General features: G+C 46.9%; 1 protein-coding gene across 1 annotated transcript in view; it reads right to left on the bottom strand.

Annotated features, from left to right (window-relative positions):
- Positions 1–2,563: 2,563 nt before the first annotated feature.
- TCF24 (transcription factor 24) overlaps positions 2,564–21,555 on the bottom strand; it is a 65,739-nt gene continuing 46,747 nt past the window's right edge. Inside the window, exon 3 of the mRNA XM_085604112.1 lies at positions 2,564–4,024. Within this exon, the coding sequence (XP_085460238.1) occupies positions 3,920–4,024 (105 nt within the window). The 3' untranslated portion in view covers positions 2,564–3,919. The remainder of the gene's footprint in view (positions 4,025–21,555) is intronic.

Here is a 21,555-nt window from a genome sequence, read left to right as displayed (position 1 = left end):
CCGCTCGGGCGTCCATGACGGAGTTTGCTGTCGTGAGTAAGAGGATCCTTGTTCGTCCCAGTGCTGCTACACCTTGAGCGGCGCTCTAAGATAGTCAGAGCGGTGGTAGCGTTCGGCTCCTCAGTGGAGTCACGAACGCACATGTTCGTTTTTACCTTTCCAAAAAACAGTATCAACCATTGAGCCTGTACCCATTAACTTCCTCGTGTGCGGAGTGACCATTGGGTATTTTCAGTCCTCCTCGTGATTAATAGGCTATCTGCAGTACGATAGCAAACCCGAGGAATTACTTTGTGACATTTTGTTTATGGATAGTATCTGGACCCGAGCCTAGATCAACCCTGACATTGCCAGTTATTCTTGGTTTGCTGAACTGCTAAGAAGGAGAAAGTATCGGAACTTGGTGCATCACAAAACTTTAGACTCATTTGTTCTTTCCCTTTTGGCGCAGTGGGGTTCTTGAAAGGTATGAGGTAATACCTGATTTTTGAGGAGAACCGAAGGGGCGTGTTGTGTCACAGTTACAGGTATAGGAGAAAGCCTAGTGAGAATTAACAGAGTGTAGTGTTGCATGCTTCTGTTTTATTTTAACGGTGTGCATTTGTATTACAGGTTCTACTCCCTGCTGTTCCCTTCCTACCCATCCCTCACTTGATCGTTCTAACACTCCGTACAATTATTGTGGGAGTTTGGGGAGATCAAGGGGTGGAAATCTTGTTATGTCGCTCGAACCCTGAGGAGCACCCGTTCTGGAACAGGAACGTTACATACTTTGTCTCATTTCAATGACACTAATCCTTGGGCAGACTTGAGGCTTATTGGATACTGCGATTGTTTGTGCACATGCTATGAGTGTGACGCATATATATTCTGGTACTTGTCACTCTCTGTATGGGATGGGTTGCTTTTGTCAACTTTGAAAACTTCAGTAAACAAAGTAAATAAAAGCACATTGGGGTAACAGCCTAATTTGGGAGAGCTGATTTACTATTCTAACTCCAAGTCCTAACTACAATCGGATAATACAATAAATTTGGAGGATTGCAGATTTACTATTCAAATTCGAAGGCATACAAACATTAGGATAACACAACCTAATTGGAGTAAAGCAGATATAATATTCTAACTCCAAGACCTACAAACAATGGGGTAACACATTTACCTTATTTGAGAAAGCAGATTTACTATTCAGTCTTTAAGTCCTATAAACAATAGGGGCATACAATAAATTTGTGGGAGAGCAGATTTACCATTCTAACTCCAAGGCATATAAATATTAGGGTAACATAGCTGCATAGGGGGAGAGTATATGCACTATTTTAACTCAAAGACAAAGGGGTAACACAGCTTAATTGAGAGAGAGAGCAGATTTAATACTCTAACTCCAAGGCATACCAACAATGGGTTAGCACAGCCTATTTGGGGGAAAGCAGATTTACTATTACATCTCAAAGAAATACAAACATTAGGGTTTCACAGCAAAATTGTGAGAGAGTGGAATTGTTGTTCTAATTCCAGATTGTATAAACCTTAAAAACACAGCATAATTGAGGGAGGGGAACTTTCCTATTCTAATCCAAAGGCGTACCAACATTGAGCTAACACAGCATAATTGGGGGAGCAAAGATTTGCTATTCTAACGCCATAGCCTACCAACAATGAGGAAACATACTAAATGTGGGGGAGTGCCAATTTACTATTCTAAGTCTAAAGCAAACAAACACAGGTAGCACAATTTTGGTGCAATGAAGATTTTACAACTACTCAAAAATTTAATTTTCAAATAACTAAATTATTATAATCAATTTGTTTAATTTTGAATACATTTATTTCTCAATGCTTGAAGTGTTACATTTTTTTGACAAATCCGTGTTTATTGACTGATGTCATCAATAAACAGTGTTTCGCAAGCAGGTATGTGACATTATTTTGTATACTTTAATATTAACATTATTGTATCCAATTAATAATACTTGACCTAGTTGGCAGGCACTGCAGACAAACGCTAATCCGTTGGACCCACGCATGCGCACTTAGTTGCCAGTGCGCTACTGGTATGGATGGAAGTGGCAACCCTATGTACCCTTAGGACAGGATGGACAGAATATGAGCAAAAAGTGCATGGAGGTGAGATATTTTGTTTGTATTAAATTAGGCGTGGGGATGGACCTGGCCACAGTAAAAATAATTCTTTTGGTACAATGCACAGTTTGGGATGATAACCTTCTAGCCGTTTAATTGGCACTTCTTTATAGGTTGTTTATGCAAATCCCTTTTATTGAATTAACATCAATTCGTTATTCTTTGTAGCCCCGCAGATTGTCTGTGAATGAAGAATTTCTCACTCTTCGAGTAGCTCTCTGGGTGCAAAAAAACAAAAATCTTAAATAAATGCGGCCATCACCAGAGACACTAAAGGTCTGATGTAACAAAGGTTACAGATATGGGGAAATGTGTCAATACATAAGTGCCTGCATTCCATGTCCATGGTGGCGAGTTTACATTTTTCATTAGCTGCCCAGCCCTGTCTTGGAATAAAGGGACGCAGCAGTTCCATCTGTTTAATTCGCTTTTATTTATAGTGCAGGTCGTTTCATCTCGGTGCCAGGACCGTAACACGCCCCCCTCCTTAGAGAAAACCATTACCATACTCCCTTCACGAATACACATTAGTAGCATTATTGTTTTATTGCGTGCACGAAAGACAGGGTAGATAAAGGAGGCAGGATACATAGACAGACTCTTGTCTGCCAACACACCTAACATGAGAGATGGCTTGTCTGTTGTTGCATGCGTTTAGTGCAAATGTTTTTACTGAAAGTGCATAGCCGACCAGCCAAGCATGAAAGCTCTTTTTCCTTACAAATTTCAAGATTCCCTGAAGCGCATGGTAAATAATCCTCACTGTGTCTTCATCAAATTTGACAATCTAGCGTTCAATAATTAAAGCTTAAGTATCCAGTTTTTACAATTCATTTCCCCATACACTGTCATCCACTGATGGCCATGGTTTCCCCTTATTCCTGACGGCACAATAGGCAGGAGTTGAGGCTCCTCTTTTACATGTAAATACAAACAGAAGGTTCAAATTTGTAAAGACATACCAGTGATAGGTTTCCGAATATACTAAAGCAATTAATGTGCATTTGCTAAGCTCAACTTAACATTCAATTCACAAACAAAAGCAACACTTTGTAGAAAAAAGCGCCTGAAATAATTAGAAAGGGCATAATTCATTTGTAAAAAATAAAAGAATAAGAATGACCTTCGGAGAGTTTCAGATGAAAGGTACTGTGTGGAAAAAAAAGACATTAATGACCTTTAGAGGGTGAATGGATCCTTAATTTATGATTTGTCTCCAAACAATAATATGGACACATCCTTACTACATCACTAGACTGTTAATGAGGTGCAGCTATGGGTCAGTGTGGTGTGGATAGTGGCCATCTTTAAGTCAGGCACTGTTGCTTGCCAATTCTAGTTAGTCTCACATCCTCACTACTTCCTAGAGCACATGAATAGAATGGTAGTGTTGTGCCAGGATCTAGGATGCTCTGGGCTTGGGAAAGTCTAGAGTAATCTTGCTATATTATGTTTTAGCATTTAATAAAGGCAAAGTAATATCATAACGCCTTCAAATCACAATTTAATGCTTATGTGTTTAACATATATATCAAATTTAGGTGCTTGTGACACACACTTAAATATTACCATTTTTTGTTTACTTGTGTACTGCAACTGTGAGAGCTTCCTCAACACAATACCCCTTACATATTAATTCCCTAACACTCATAAAACAACATTAAATATTTAAACTTTTTTCAACTGACCGGTTTTAACATAATACATGTCAGATGCAATAAATATAACCAACAAATTCTCTGTGCTACGAGAAATGGAAAACACAGTCTCAGAACTGTTATGGTGCAGAAGATTTTCCTTGGCTTTGGTTCTCTGCTTGGGATGAGTTGTTCAGAAATTGCCCAGATGCTCCTGTGTACAGTCTTGATCGCATTGGCCATTTCTGAAAGAGGAGGCGTCAAGAAACACTGAAGGTTAGTAAAAATTCAAACTGTGATACCATATATCACAAGATTCTTGAATGAGAAAGGATTATAATAGGTTTAATGTAGGAGACGTCCTGGAAACAGCAGCATAATCTTTTCAAACTTTGCTAACTTGAAGTAGTCCTGTCTCCTCTTTTTTGGCACTTTTGCATTTTACAGTTAAATCTAAGCATTTTATGTCTACGTTTTCCTACAAGGAATTCATGCATAAAAATTAGTAATGTTGTCCCTTCAAGGTGTATCATTGTAGAAGTATAATATTCATTTGATGGTATCCCTGTGAAAGAAATTTACAGAGGAATGTAATGCACGTGTGTTGTGTGTTTGTGTTCGGTTTCTGCCGGTTACCATGTGGAGTTATAGGATGTAAAATTAAAGAGAACACCAGTTTGAAAAAACTGGGGACATTTCCCTATTATAACTGTGCTCAATACCACAACATTATTATAGGACTTAGTGTCGCTCGTTCACACACTGGCAAAATGATTAAATTACAACATTTCAGCAGCACAAAAAACTCTATACACGCATTCAAATTCCGTGTGGATTATTATATGTGGACAAACCTGAAAGAAAAATTAAAAGGCATATCACAATACATAAGAGCAAACACACACACACATATATTTATGTATATATATATATATATATATATATATATATATATATATATATATATATGTGTGTGTGTGTGTGTGTGTGCACCATTTCCCGTCTTTCGAAAACAGAGGACCAGGTACAGACACCGGTGTCTTTTCACCAAAATTATTAATTTCATTCTCTACACGTCTGCCATGATGCGTTTTGCCCAAACCATTGGCCTTGTCACATATGCACAGCGCTGATATATTTTTCATTAAATAATGCCACGTGACCAATAACTATGAACAAAAAACTTCAGGATTTCCAATTGCATAATACAACACAAATGAGTAGAAATTAAATTGCAACAAATATAACTGACGAATGTAATCATGCAGATCATAATTCATCATGTAACACCAATATAATTTGCTCTTAGATATAAAGTTTCTGTTGTGCTGGATAAACTACATATGGCGCTTTTCACTTTTCCAACCGAACAGGTCAAAATCTGCAGTGTACATTTAACTGGCACTCCTTTTTTTTTTATCTCTTTATTGAATTTATACAGTTTTTGACTGAATTTGCGTACACAGGCGATGTCACTTCTGTAGCAGGTTCATTTGATACAATGCCTACACTTTAGCAGACCATCGGTACATTACAGGGTATAATATTATCAGCTCAGTTCCTGCAACATGCATCTGGTGTGTCTTAACAGCGGCTACAAATTTAGAAGCGTTGTCAATACATGGCTTTCAGTCATCATTGCACATTATGTATCGCATACAGTTAGGCACATTTAAGCGCAACTAAAGAAGACGTGAACTCGTGCAAGAGTCTGTCCAGTTCTAATACATTCGACAAAAGAGAAGAAAAAAACCAACAACAAAGAACATTGACCCTGCCCGTGGCACCCCTCCTGCTTCCCTGCATATGCTCGTGCATTGTTGCCCTGTCAATCTATTCCTCCTTGTCTCCCGACTGTAGTATGCGTGTCTGTGTATTATCATGATTAACACATATTAGCCAGTTAGATGTTGTGGTATACACACAAGTGATGCATCTGTTTATGTCATCTACCCACATGTCGTTCAGCAGAGGGGTCTCCCAGGTCCCCACCCGCACTCTGCCACAGCTCAGTTAAAAACGCGCCCCAATATGTTACTATGGGGACCTGGCGCAGGCCCAATGTTTCCTCACGCCTGATGGCGAGGCTTTCTGCCTTGGCCCATTCTAGTAATGAGTGACGCCATGCCTGTGCATGTGGGGGATCTGCTGATTTCCACCTTTTGGTTAGTAATCTCTTAGCCACGACCATCCCTAAGTCTAGGAACCTGGATGTTACTTTGGTGGCTGATGTTCTCCAGAACTTGTGCAATAAGTATACTGGCCATTCAAAAGGCAATTCGCGTCCCATGCAGGTATGCAACATACTGGCTACCTCGCTCCAATAGGTACCAATCTGGGGGCAGCTCCAGAGCATGTGAACTAGATCAGCTCCTAACTCCGCGCATCTCGGACACGCTGCGTCCGCTCGATTGAAATACCTGATGATTTTAGCAAGTGTTAGGTAGGCCCTGTGGACAACATACAACTGGATTTGCCCGAACTGCATGTTCCTGGGTATACGCGTTGGACTCTCTAGCATCTGAGTCCATTCCTTGTCTGTGAGTTGACGTCCTAGGTCTAGCTCCCATTTGTGGTGGAGGGGATCCAGTCTTACCACTGCATGAGTTCTAAACGAGGCAGCGAACCATCGTATGAGATGTCTACCTTGCCCCATGACATGTAGATACTGTATGGTGAGGTGCTGCCGCGGCTCCGTAGTCATGTCGCCCCATTTGGTTGCCAGTGTGGCTATCAGGAGCGGTGTATGAGAAACTGCCCTGGTGGAAACCCCTCGTCTTCTACCAGAGACGTGTATGGTATAAGTGTTCCATCTCGATATAGATCCCCGAAGGTCTGAGCACCTCTCTCCTGCCACCCCTCGATTGTCTGTGCTGTGAGCACTGCGTGGCTGCTGGGGGAGCCTTCTAATGGTATTGCCGGTGCATATGGTATAACATCTCGGGTTATGTATAGGCTCCTCCAGAAACATTTATATGCCACTGCGAGTAACAATGGCTCTGGTGGCCTCGTCTTCGGGCCAGGGTGTAAGAGTCTAACAATCTGTCCCAATGGGTAGGGTGGTTGCGTAGTTGCCGTCTCTGTACATTACCTATCCGCCAGCCATTGGGCGACCCACTGCAGTTGAGCAGCTAGGTAGTAGTGTTCAAAGAAGGGTGCTGCTAAGCCCCCTTGGTCTGTTGGTAAGTACAGCTTTTTTAGCGTCATTCTGTGTCGAGCGTTGCCCCATATAAAGCCCCTAACCTGTTTCTCTAGTGTTGCAAAGAAGGAAGCTGGAACATATATAGGTAGGTTCGCAAAGTAATATAATAGCCTTGGGAGGATTACCATTTTGGCTAGTGCCACTCTACCTGTTACGGTAAGTGGAAGCGTGCCCCAGAATTGCATCTGCGTCCGGATTGCCGTCAAATCCCTTCCCAGGTTCCCATCAAACTGGTCTTTCAGTTGGCGATAGACCCAGATGCCTAGATAGCGAAACATGTCTTCTCTCCACTGTACTCTTCTACCACTGATGGTGAGGTCTGGATCATGGACCCCTGCGTTAGATGCTTATATGCAGGATTTCTCTGCATTTACCCGTAGCCTGTAGAGTGCAGCAAAGTTCTGTAACAAGTGTGCCAATTGTTTAGGAACTCTCTCAATGTCTTATATAGATAAGGAGATCGTCGGCGTAGAGCGATACCTGGTGTAGGGCATCTCCTAGAGGTATACCATCTCCCAGTGTGGTAAACAACGCCTCTGCCAACAGCTCAATTGCATGCATGAAGAGGAGGGGGGACAGAGGGCATCCCTGTCTAGTTCCTCTACGCACTGGGATAGTGTCAGAGATGTAGGGCCCCATCCTGACCCTGACAGTAGGGCCAGTGTAAAGCAGGTTTACCAATTGAAGAAACCCCGGGCCTAAGTCATATTTCTCAAGTGTCGCAGATAGATAGTCCCATTGCAGGGAGTCTAATGCTTTTCCAAGTCTAATATTAGACATCCAGCTCTCGGCCACTCCTGTACAGCGTCCGTCGCCACTCTGAAAAAGCACCTCAGGTTATGAGAAGTGCTCCGGGATGGCACAAAGCCATTCTGGTCTGTGTGGACCAGCTTTGGGACCACCTGCGCCAGTCTATCCGCTAACACCTTTGCAAGTATTTTGTAGTCCGTGTTGAGTAAGGCCAGAGGTCTATATGAACCCAACTCCATTGGATCCTTATCTGGCTTTAATACGGACACTAGATATGCTTCTCGCGTTGAGTGGGGAAGCTTTCGCTCCTCTAAGGCGGTAGTGTATAGAGTATGGAGCCGTTGTGTGAGTGGTTCTCGGTATGCCTTATAGTATTCCACCGGTAAGCCATCCGGTCCAGGCATTTTCCAGGAAGCTAGGGATTTGAGGGCATTTCTGATCTCTTCTAACATGAGCTGCTCATTGAGCATTTCCTGGTGCTCATCTGTTACTGTGGGCAGTTGCATAGAGCCCAGAAACTCCTCCAACCTCTGCTCATCACAGCGCCCTCGAGATTGATATAGTTGAGTATAGTGTTGCGTCATGGCGATATGTATTTTATTTTGTGTGTATAAAACATTCCCTGTAGCTGTTCGTATAGCCCCTATCGGAGCGTGGTTGTGCTCTTGTTTTATCAGCCAGGTGAGCAGTTGGCCTGTGTACTGGCTGTGTGCGCAGAGTACTTGTGACATCTGAGGCGCTCTAGCAGCTCAGCATGATCTGCTCGCAGCCTCTCTAGGCGCCGCGGGTCTTTACCCTTCCCCTCTCCTTCTTGCTCGTGTCGTATCGTATCAACTGAGATTCTATTTTCGTGAGGGAGGTAGACAACTGCTTGCATACATTCCATGTGGCTCCCATACAGTGCCCTCTGATCGTTATTTTAAATGCCTCCCATTCAATTAATGCTCTACTGGCAGTGTCTTCGTTCAATTCGAAATATTCAAGAGTGGCCGTCCCTAATGATGAGAGGAACGCTGGGTCCACCAACGCATTGGTCTGGGGGCGCCACGTTGGTATTGGGGGCGATCCGCCTCCCACCCAAGTTGCATCCACAGAGGATTATGATCGGAATGGATCCGGCCTAGGTGTTCTATCTTTTTAATTAGTGGGAGTAGCGATTGTGTAACCACCAGTCTGTCAAGTTGCACATGTAACCCATGCACCGCTGAGTAATGTGAGTAGACCCGTGCTGTGGGGTTGAGAGTGTGCCAGATGTCTAGCAGTGCCCAGTGTGCAAGCCAATCTGTAAGAGCCTGAGCATTGGATTTGGCAGGGTGTTTCTATTAAGATGTGGAAACGACCTGTCCAGGTCTATGTTAAGTACAGAGTTGAAGTCCCCTCCCACCAACCAGGGTAAACCAGTCCATTGAGCTATTTTCTCTGATAGGCATACAAGAAAAGAGGTTTGGTCTACGTTTGGGGCATATATGGAACCCAATAATATTGTTTGGCCATTTAGTCACCCTCTCACAAAGGTGTATCTACCTTCATCGTCAATTATGTCCTCCTCATGTACAAACGGGACTCCTGCTCTTACCCAAACCAACGTGCTTCGCACATACACTGAATACGTGGTGCCAAATATCTGGCCTCTCCAACACCTATGTAGCCTTTCCAACTCCGTGCGTGACATGTGAGTTTCTTGCAGGAAGGCGATGCCAGTCGAGCGACGCTGTAGGTAGGCGAATATCGAATATCTATGTATGGGTGTGTGCATTTGCGCATATTCCAAGTGACTGTGTTAACTTGTGTCATGTCTGACTCTTGCGCTTGTCAGGGGGATTGGAGGCAGACAGTGCAATTCAGAGTGTGTGGTGCTTATGGGGGGCTCCAGGCTGGTCTTGCTTAACCAAAACTTCTGTTTAAACCTTAAAATTTTTAACTATTGGGGGCGAACTCTTCGGAGATGTCCGTCCAAACTTTATGTCCAACAATGACTTAAACTATTCCACTGTAGTGCCTGGTAGGGGTATGTGTGACGTGTGCCTGATTATTTATGTGGTACTCGAATCCCGTTGATGCTGCAATGAGGCACCTGGCAATCCCAACTAGCCTGCTGATGCGTATGAGTGTGTCCTGAAGTGGGCGCGAGCGTCATGTCGTGTGCGGCCTGTCAACGTGGTAGGTCACTAAACTTTCAGGCGTGTCGCATGTGCTCTTACAGTGCATAGCCAATACAACTTGAATCACACTAGAGTCTGTACATTACATGTTAGCTGTTCACCCCCAGGGCTTTTCGTGCGCAGTCAAATTATTTCATCTGCCGTCTGTGGTGTGATGTCTGAAGGGTGCGGCTCTTCCATGTTGTCAAACCTGGATAGCGATGACACACTGACGTTTGATGAGTGGGTTGGGCTTGTGTCCTGACCTGTGGGCTGGTGATGCGTTCTGACCATTGCTGCAACTTGCAGAGCTTCTTGCCTCTCCATCATCCTTTGCTCTGGGTCTGGAGTGGCTGACAGTGACCGCGCGCCACCAAGACCTCTGCGCTTACCACGGCGGCGAGTTCTCTTGCCATGTCTTGCCAGTTCTACATCCGCCGGGGGTCTGGGGCCCAACAGCTGTCCTGACTCTTCTAGCGAGTCCCCCACTGGATTACAGCCCTCCTCACCCTAAGGGAGACAACCACACAGATGTTGTTGCAACGCGACCGCCATCCAGCATCTTCCACCTTGTCTTCCAGCACGTCCATACGGTCGAGTAAATCTTGCAGAGCGGAGGAGTGGCCTTGTGTTGTGGGTCTCAGTTCGGATCGGGACTGTTCCCGTGTGCGGACCTTGTCCACCAGCTTCTGGTAGTCTGCGCGCAGTAAGGTGGGGTCTGAAGTCACCTTGTCTATCTTTGACTCCAGCGAGGTCCTTGTCTGCTCTAGTGCTGCCCCGATCTTCTCCACCGGTGAGCGGTGAGGGCCTGGTGGGGCGCTGCCGCCTGGTAGGTGATACAGAGGCAGATTGAGACAGTGCCTGCGGAGCACTGGCACCGGAGGTGCAGGAGGCTGGGGATTGAACGGAGGCCTGGTGGGCGGCGGCACTGGTGGACCAGGGCGGAAAACCCGCTGCAGCTTGTAGCGGCTTCACGTATTGATTTGGGGCCCTTGCTCGGAGACTACCTGCCGGGCCTTCCTCGCAACGCACGCTGACTTTTGGGGGCCTTGAACTGGCGGGACCCACTGAACTGAGTCGGGCGCAGGGGGCACCGGCGAGGCAACTGTGCTGGAATTGGGCCTGGGCGGCTTGGAACACCCTCACCTAGTTGCTGGACGACTAGCCCCATAGTGGACTGATCCATTGGGTCACTGCGGGGTACAGTAGAGGGACGTGAAGCCTCCGGGGGCGTGGTGGACTGCGGGGGCTGGTGACCTGGAGAGCCCCTGTCCCCAACTGAAGGAGGGGCCCTCTATCACTGAGGTACAGGAGGTGCCGAGTGGTGGGACCAAGGTTTGGGGCTTGATAGCCGGAATCTCATGGGGAAACCAAGAGGCCGGCAAGGGGAGGCTCACCCGGAGCCGGAGGATGAATCTGTGGAGCAAAGGAAGCAGGATGTGGCTGACTCACAACCGGAAGGGTTGATGCAGCAACAGGTGGACCAAATCCTCCGAACTATCACGGACACGAAGGAAGCACTCCAGCAGGACATTGCCCAGGTGTCACTGGGGTTGGGTCTCCTACGGGCGGATCATGTGAAGCTAGTCGATCGGGTGAAGCAGGCTGAGACCACCTTGGAGGTCCTAGAACCCTCCCAGAAAGCACTGGACGTTCAGATGAGAGAAGTCACTCGCAGGTTGCAGGTACTGGAGAGGAGGGCTGAAGATGCCGAAGGGCTTAATAGGCGGAACAACACGGTGGTGGGCCTTCCGGAAGGACTGGAGGGGGCAACATGGTAGACTACCTGGAACAGTGGCTGCGAACTGAGGTTGATCTGGAGGGCTTGACACCTTTCTACACTCTGGAGAGAGCACACAGGGTGCCGGCCAGACCATTGGCGCCTGGAAGGCCGTCCAGGCCTGTGGTGGCCCGCCTACTCCACTATAAGGGCAGGGATCTCCTTCTGAATAAGGCACGCACCGCAGGCCCGTATAGAGTGGATAATAACAATGTGTTGCTGTTCCCGGATTACACCTTCAATGTGCAGCGCCAGTGTGCCTCGTTTCTGGCGGTCAAGAAGACCCTCCGAGACAAAGGTATCCAATACTCCCTGATGTTCCTGGCTCGCTTGAGAGTGACACTGGATGGCAAGACGTTCTTTCACAGTGACCCTGAAGAGGCATGGAGCTGGTTGGAATCCTACCGTGCAGGATTGGGCGAGGCAGGAGGTGGGACGGGGCGGACAATGGAGGCGCCGCAACCACGCCGCACATGGCGCACCAGACGTCGTCGCCCTGGGGCATAGAAGCCTTCCACGACCCAGACGGAGAAGGAGAGATAGACGCCGCTGCTGGCTGTGACGGAGATATCCCAGGCGAGCGGAATGGTACTGTTGAGAGCGACGGAATTGGAAAAAGGGTCGGCTGGGACTGATTCTGCCGGGACAGATGCAGGGAGTGTTTCTCTGCCATACGTCACGCCAGGGACCGCAGATGAGCTCGTTGATGCCTGTACTTGCGCAATAATTTATGAGACTAGTAAGAGGGGTTGGCTAGCCCTGATGTTATTGCCCTTGGGGAGGTAATTGGGGGAGTTGTAGTTGTGATGGCTTTGACAGGGGGGCGTTAGCACTGTGCAGTTGGCCCTGCCTAGGGGCCCTTCCAGAGGTACTGCAGACTCTGTCATAGTGGGGTTCGGCGTTTCGACTCTATGAGGCTGCAGACCAGATCTTCTCAGCACCAGGGCTCCCCCCTTAGTTTCTCTATCTGAGTGAATCCCTGGTAGATACCAGAGGGATTGTTAGTGGATAGTTTGGATGGGTACTAGCTGTTTAGAGCCTGTTCTGGGGAGGGGTGGTTGGGAGAGTTTGGGGGCCGTTTTTGGGGTAGTTAGAGCCACCGGTGTGCCAAATGCGGGGAGTGAAGTTGTGGAAGAATGACAGTCAACACAATGGGGACATCACCTGAGTTAAAATGCATTACGTGAAATGTGCGGGGGATGCATACGATGTTGAGACGCCACAGGGTTCATGCTTATTTGGTGCGTAGGGGAGAGCTGAAGGCCAGGCATTACAGCGCAGGTGGAGGGGGCAGCTTTTTTATACAACGTAGTCTACTTTTGCTAGGGGTGCACTGATTTGGGTTAGGGCGGGGGTTCCCTTCCAGCCAATACAGCAGATAGTGGATCCTGAGGGGAGGTTCGTGGCTGTCATGGGGCTTTTGGATGGGAGGGATGTGACATTATGCTGTGTGTACGCCCCTAATGTGGAACAGGCGACCTATTTTGCTCGATTGTCAGGGAAATTGGCACCTTACTTGACCGGTCCAGTGATATTGGGAGGTGATTTCAACTCTATCACAGATACTGAGATGGATAGGTCGCACCCGCCACTGCCGCAGGCGCCTATACATAGGTTCTCGAAACTCCGACGGGATTGGCAAGCTGAGTGGGGGTTGATAGGCACATGGCACGCACAACATATGGGGGAGCGGGATTATTCTTATTTCTCCGCCCTACATGATTTGAATGTGCGATTGGATGCCATATTGTGCACACCGGACGTTTATGCGATGGTAAGACATAGTGAGTACCTGGCGAGGATAATATCGGATCACAATCCGCTGTTACTGGCATTGCACTGGTCCCGAGGGAAGCCTGCAATTCCTACCTGGCGATTACGCCCGGAGGACTTGGAGAACCCGGTATTCCGTATGGAGGTGCAGGAGGGAATAGAGCAGTATTTCCTCGAGAATGAGGGTACAGCTTCGACCTTGGCCCTGGAGTAGGATGCCTTTAAGGTGGTGGTGCGGGGCTTATGTATTGCTAATACGGGGGGTGTGCGGAGGACGCTTTTGCAGGATATAGAGAAGGAGGAACTGCGGCTGCGTCAGGCGGAGAAAGCCCGCCATGTAAATCCAGGGGTGCAGGCCGAGGTCTTGGCTGCGAGAGAGGGAGTGGCGATGCAAGTGGAGAGGTTGCGCTGCTTTGATCATAAAACATATTTGGTGCGGGCGCATGCGGAAAGGGATAGGGCGAGCACCCTCCTGGCCTGGTTGGCCAACCCGGCCCCGAGGGGTACGCCCATCCTGGCCTTGACCTCCCCTGAGGGGGTACCGGAGTATTCCCAGCAGAGAATTAATGGGATGTTCTTGGAATACTATGCGGACCTATACAAGAGTAAGCTGCAAAAAAACGGGTGATGGGTTAGAGGAATTCTTAGCTGAGGTACGACTGCCACGCCTCGAGGAGGACCAGGCAGATACGCTCAGGAGGGAGATTACAGTGGGTGAAATACATAGTGCGATAAAACCCCAGGGGCTGATAGCCTACCGATAGAATTTTACTCGACATACGTTGATATCTTGGCCCCCAAGCTGCTGGCGGTTTATCAAGAGGCCCGGGACCTGGGGAGGCTGCCTGTTTCCACTCGCAAAGCTATCATTATCCCGTTGTTGAAACCGAGAAAAGACCCTTGACCAGGTCGGCATATCTATATTCTTAGGAGATAATGGCCCGGATTTATCTGGAGCAATTCATGGAGGCGTTACCCTATGGAACGCAACAATGGCTGAAACAGCATTCAAATCTCTCGGTGGCACAGGCAATTGAAATGGCCGCCAACTTTGCTCGGGCCCAACCCAGATACGGTATAGGGGAGCATGAGAAGCCGCCACAAAAGGGACTAACCATGGTACGACCCGAAAAGAAAGGAAAGGGGCTCCCTGACACCCTCCGACTTAAACCTGGAAGACCGGACCTCCCCTCCCTAAAAGGACTGCAGTGTTATGAGTGTGGAAAATGGGGGCACATCGCACGTCTATGTCCCAGGAAAAGAGCAGAGGAACCAATGGAAGTGGGGTATCTACCAGCGACCGTCCTCTATTCAGCGGATATGGGAGCGTCCTACTATGTACGTGTAAGGATGAATGGCAAAGTGATAAAAGCCCTGTTAGATTCCGGGTGCAGACAGTCCGTAGTTAGGAGGTCACTAGTCCATCCTCGACAATACCTTACCAATCAAGTAGTCCACATCCGATGTATACATGGAGATGTGAAGCCGTACCCCCTGGCCCAGGTACAGATAACTCCGCTCCACCGCGAGACGCACACAGTAAGAGTAGGGGTAGTAGAGACCTTGCCCGAGGAAGTGATCCTAGGGATGGATAATCCGGGTTTCCTCTCCCCCTTCAAGCACGAGTTACACAAAGTAGGTCAGATCCCACCCCAAGCTTCCCCTGCCCTGGTCGGTCAAGATCCCTGGATCATAGATCGGAGCTTTAGGTTCGCTCAGGCGAATGATAAGACCTTGTTCAATGCATGGGAAGAAGCACATAGGAACCAAACGAGGATAGATGTAGTATACCCCCGGTTCTTGATTCAAAACGACTTACTATACCGAGAAGGAAAAAAAGGGGAAGATCTCCAACTGATAGTTCCACAGCCCTTCCGTGAGCAGGTGTTATTCTTCGCTCACGCCCACCTGACTGCCGGACATGGGGGTAAAGAGAAAACCACACATGGGGTCCTCCGGTGTTTTTATTGGCCGGGCATATATGCCGATATAGAAAGATATTGCCAATCCTGCGAGACCTGTCAAAGAAAGAGTTCTCCCAGGCCCCCAGCAGCCCCCCTCCACCCGATGCCTATAATAGTGTGGTACTTTAAAATTTGGGACCGCGTAGGAGGCAGGGCCCTACCCTGCCTATTCCGGTATCAGCGAACCGCGAATGGGCAATGCAGTATGTACAAGTGCTTTGCATAACGATTTATCGATAAATGCACTTCGTATACGATATTACACATTGACTTCGTGGGTTCCATCTTGGAGCAGTGGCCATCTTATGGTTGCCCTCACATAGGCTACACATTAAGGACAAGTACAGGCCTTGAGAACACATGTGCCTTCCATTGACTTCTCTGTGACCTATGCGACTTGGCTCCACCGCCCCAGGTCAGTCCGGTCCCACGAGCTCCCCGTCCTACGGCCACCTGTGATTAGCATCAGGGTTTGACACACCATAAAGCCTTTTTCATCCCACACAAGCCTCCGGCCAATCTCTTTCACACCGGACTCTTCCTGCTTTATGGCTTGTTTTACAAACAGGAGGTGCCCGTGTTTATTGGGGTCTGCTGATATCTGATGTGGGATCTGAGCCTCGCTGGGTAAATAATTGTGGGCTGGCTGAACTGGAATGTGGGATGGTCATCATGACTCTGCCTTTTCGTTTGTAATGAATACATATGAATGACCATATCATAAAACGAGGAATGTGTGCCTGAAGCATGATATTTTGTATATAAGGAGAAGGCCGTTTTTGTAAAAGAAGCAGTCTCCTGAGAACATACACACTGGTGTACTTCTCGGATACCTGTAATTGGTCTGCAGCCAATAAATACGATCTTTGACTTCACCTAGAAGACTCTGTGTTTCTGTGGGTCTGAAACAGGAAGAACTCGAAGTCTTAGGGTGTGTTCCCCTGCACCGCTGGGTTTTAAAAACCCAGTACTTCAGTTGGCGCCCAACTCGGGGCGATTTCAGCGGTACCGGTCCAAGCCAGAGGTTCGTGAGGAGCTTCGTGTGGAAATTCTGGAGGAAGGCCGCCACTTCATCGACCCCTGCATGTCGACGTGGTCCGAAAGTCTTTTCTGCGAGGTTCTCCGCGTCCTGACGGCTACGAAGGACTGCTGCCCTAATTAATCGCCCTGTTTTGGACCCTTGACGATTTGGTAGAGCGAAACAATTGAGAGAGTCTTCTGGTGACGCCATCGATCATCGATACCTCAGTAAAGTATACGTGTGGAGCGTCTCCCAGTTTGTTTAGTATCCTTCGGGAATTTGGAATCCTTCGGGATCGCTTTGATTTGGAACTTGCAAGTGCCAAAGCCAGAGGACTCGTGTATTCACGAGACTATCGTTTTCGATAATCCTTTGAAGTTTGAAACTAGACTAGTGAGCGAAGATGCCTGGTTCTAGTGTATTTGGAAGGTTGTTTTGTTTGGGTTGTAAAAGGGATTCCCAATTAGAGGATTCGTGTCCGGTTCCTCCAATTGGAACTCCAACTTATGAGCTTTATGTAAAACATGGCGTGGGCCCCATCGCATATAATGAAGTATGGATCCGATACACCAGAAAAGACGGTGTTTTAAAATGGCCCCAAAATGGTAGTTTCGATACAGATATCTTAGATTATTTGGAAGTTAAATTATTTAAAAAGAAAGCCCGGCCGGCGATGTTTGATTCTTTCCGCCTATGGCGAAAGGAAGCCAAACAGAAGGAAATTAAGCTAGCAAAAAGGATTAAGAGAGAAAAAGATATGTCAATGATGCAAGTAGCTGTGCAATTTAAAGATAATGAGGAGGAACAAATGAATGAGCAGTTACATAGACAGCGCAAACTAGGGATCGATAAATGTTACCCAGTTTTGTCACCCCTTCCACAAGATGAGACAAAAGAGAAAGAGAAAGATTCCCTAATGTCCCATTTGCTAAGTTCGCCACCCCCGTATGCACAAAATGCCACAGCGCCTCCACAGCTCGTAAATGTGCAGCCTCCAGTTAATGTGCCGCAAGCCTTCCCACAGCCGCCAGCTCCCCCTCAGCTGGCTCCTATCCCTACAGTGCAGCCCTCTCAAGGGCCGCCGATTTCGTTACCTGTCTCCCCTGCGCTTCCTGCGACTTTGCCTAGTACATCAGCTGCCTCTCTAGGCGCTCTTCCTAACACTGCCCCTGTACCTGGATCTACACCCGTTTTTCTCCCCTCTGTTTTTCCCCCCGTTTTCACCTCAACTTCTCCTTCTGCATGACAACGAATAGCTAATGTGGTTACTAGTTTAATGTCGCCTCTCTTTGGGTCATCTAGTATGACCCCTGGTTTACAACGTAAGCAGTTGCGTAGTCAGCTGCCTGATTCTGAAGAGAAAGAGGTATTAGACCATATGGCACGTAGGTGGATTGTTTTTTCTTCACTCTATAATGTGGAGTCAGTTGTTAACGTTTTTCACCAATGGGACGCCCCAAAACATAGGTATGTGTTTGAGAAAATGTGTAAATTCCTCTGTGAGGAATTGGAAGATCATGGTTCCAACACAATCCCGCGGGGGTTGTGTCGAGTGCGATTTGATTTTGGAACAGGTACAATTGTGGGTCCCGACGTAGATAAAGCAGTTGCGACTTTACTGTCCTTCAGGAATGATGATTGTCAACAATCATTGTTCGAACAGGAATTCCCTGTGGGGAAAAAGGTAAAAGCGCGCCAATATCCGATGCGTGAGGTTCCTCCAGTTTGGAGGCCCGGTGATGCTACTGCTGTTCCACCTGTTCTGCCACATTTTCAGCGTGTTTGGGTACATGTCCCATGGAAGCGTTCTAAAGTGTTAGCGCTTAAACAGACATTGCCTGACCCCCGTAAAAATCCTGCAGGATATTATAAGGAGTTATCACAGACTGCAGAATCGTGTGTCATGAATCTAGCTGATATAGATATGTTGTTCGGGAATGTTGTTCCACAGCCTTTATGGGGATCCATTCGCAATGTAGATCACGCTGCAGAATTAGGTAACACATGGGCTAATATCATTGCCGCAGACACTAGACAAGTTGGTGGTGCAAAACCTGAGCCCCTAGTAGCAGAACTCCCTGGTAGAATTATTACCTATATGAAAACTTTAATGCCCGCGATGCGAGTGAATTGGGATAAACTATCGGCATGCAAACAGAAGAAAGATGAAACGGTGTCTGATTTCTTCACTAGGTTTGAAGAAACATTTACTGACCACAGTGGTCAAGATATGAGCACTGAAGGTGGTCAACGATTATTTGTGGATAAATTTGTGCATAATTTGCTTCCCGAGCTGTGTAAGAAGTTAAAAAATTCAGAGAGTTCTTGGGCTGTTTCCTCTTCAGCGCAAATACTGGCTACTGCACAGTATTACGAAAATAGAGATAAGGATGAGAAAGATAGAGCAGACAAGAAAACGAAAGAATTGAAAACAAAGGTTCTGTTACAGCAAGCTTACTCGCCACGTGGTGGCCAGAGTAATTATCAGCAACCGCCACAGTTTCAGAGAAACGTGCAAAGGTACGAGTATTCTCAATCACGCGTTCCAGTAGGCCCTAATCAATGTTCGTATTGTAAAGAGGAAGGTCATTTTAAGTATATTTGTCCTAAATTAATGCAGCGTACTAGTAATGCGTATGGCGCAAGAGGTAGAGGTAGTCAGCAAGCTCCTAGAGGCAGAGGGCGTGGAAATGTTCCCCAGAACGCGCGTCCTCTTCCGCCTTAAAATACGATAAATAGCTTTGATCAGCAAGCCAATGCAGCTGGTAATACAGCTCAGTACTATAATAATGATTACTATGCAGAAGACGACAATATGGAAGGTAATGATTACTAGGACAGCCATAGACAGAGAGAGGGAGTTGATTCAGTGCCAGTGGATCAGAGTGGTCCGTATGTTAAGGTGACTACAGCGGGTGTAACAGAGCCCTTTCTGCTGGACACTGGTGCTGCAAAGAGTTCAATTATGCATTCAAAACTCCCTGGCGCGCGTTTGTCTGGCAAAATGAATGTTTCAGTAGGTTTTTCTGGCGCCCCGGTTAGGAACCCGATTTCTAGTCCTATGCCCCTTTCTGTTGGACCTTGTGAGCTAAAAGCACCCCTCATCCTAACGACAGGTTGTGGTGAAAATCTGTTAGGGTTGGATTTGTTAAAAAGATTGCATGCAACGCTATATTGTTCTCCCTCAGGAGTACAACTTACATTGGGTAAGGAAGTGATTTCCCCGATGTACTTGTCAAAGAATACATTGCCACCTGAATTGTCATCCCTTCCGGATGTCCTTTGGGCTACTGGTCCCAATGATGTGGGTCTCTTGGAAATACCGCCATATGTGGTCACTTTAAAGGCCAATGTCAGATTGCCACGCATTCCCCAGTACAAGATCTCCAATGAAGGTCAGAAAGCGTTGTTAGCAATTATCAGTGATTTGATGAAAAAGGGTGTAATTGAAGAGACAAGAGGCAACGTTTGCAATAGTCCTGTTTTACCTGTTTTAAAACGTACGGACCCTTCACAGCCACCTGTTTACAGATTTGTGATTTATCTTAGAGAGGTCAATAAGATTGTTGTGCCACAGTTTCCAGTTGTCCCTGATATAACTGCCTTGTTAACTATGATTCCAGCCTCCGCTGCATGGTTCTCAGTGATCGATTTAAAGAATGCCTTCTTTAGCATCCCAATTGCAGAAGAGAGCAGGGACATTTTTGGCTTCAGTTTAGGAGGTCGAAGCTTCCGCTTTAAACGCGCTCCACAGGGCTACCGTGAAAGTCCATCAATATACAGTCAGGCTTTAAAGGTGCAGCTTGATGCACTTGTTTTACCTAGTGGCGCTACCCTTATTCAGTACGTTGACGATTTGCTAATCGCCGCGGATACTGAAAAGATTTGCAAAGAAGCTACATTGTCATTGTTGCGTCATTTGTCTGCCTCTGATCACAAAGTGTCTCTCTCAAAACTGCAATATTGTCGACAAGAAGTGACCTACTTAGGTCATCTCTTATCGAAGGAAACTGACCCCAGAAAGAATTCAAGCCATTGCGCAATTGAGCATGCCAAGAACACAGAGAGAAGTGCGTGCTTTCTTGGGCATTACTTCGTACTGTAGGCACTGGATCCCGAGTTTTTCTTTGCTGGCAAAACCTTTGTTAGCATTAACCTGTAAAAATACACCGAACCCTGTCCCATGGTCTGAAGAGTGTCAGAAACGTTTTTGGGAATTGCGTAATGCATTATGTTCAGCTCCTGTGTTGGGTACCCCTGACTACAGTAAGCCTTTCACATTGTATGTTCATGAAAAGGAAGGTTGCGCATTATCAGTGTTAACACAGCCTTTTGGCGACAGACCGCGTCCATGCGCATATTTTTCGTCAACTTTGGACCCGGTAGCGAGGGCATTGCCAAGTTGTTTGAGAGCTACAGCCGCAGCAGCTGTGTCTATTCAACAGTCTGCTGGACTAGTGATGGATAACACATTGATTGTAATGGTTCCACATGCCGTGGACACATTGTTAAACCGGACCAAGACACAGCACTTAACCAGTGCCCGATTGTCAGGGTATGAATTGACACTGTTGGCAAACCATATACATATAAAGAGATGCAACACGTTGAATCCAGCTACATTATTGCCAATTCCAGCAGACATAGATGAGATTGAGCAGCATGATTGTCTGTTCAGAACAGATGAAGAAACGAAAGGGAGAGTGGATCTTAAAGATACTCCCCTAACTGAGTGTGATGGTACCTTATGGGTGGATGGTTCGTGCTTCAAGCTTCCGAATGGTGATACGACTGCTGCATATGCTATCACGACTTTGCACACGATTGTCGAGACTGCACGCATACCACATAATTCGGCTCAAGCAGCAGAATTAATTGCCCTTACAAGAGCATGCGTGTTGTCTGAAGGAATGAAAGTGAACATATATACTGACAGCCAGTACGCCTTTGGCGTGGCCCATAGTTTTGGTCGATTATGGAAAGAACGTGGGTTCCTGACTTCGCATGGAGCTAAAATTCAGAATGGTCAGTTGGTGAATGATCTCCTTGAGTCACTGACCTTACCGTTACAAGTTGCAATCATGAAATGCAGTGTGCACAAGAAGGTCACTGATGATGTTGGTCGTGGTAATGCATTTGCTGACG

This window comes from Triturus cristatus, chromosome 5_1 (assembly GCF_964204655.1).
Source record: "Triturus cristatus chromosome 5_1, aTriCri1.1, whole genome shotgun sequence".
NCBI classification, from domain to species: Eukaryota; Metazoa; Chordata; class Amphibia; order Caudata; family Salamandridae; genus Triturus; species Triturus cristatus.
Note: the sequence above shows the minus strand (reverse complement) of the source record. Positions and strands in the feature narration are given on the sequence as shown.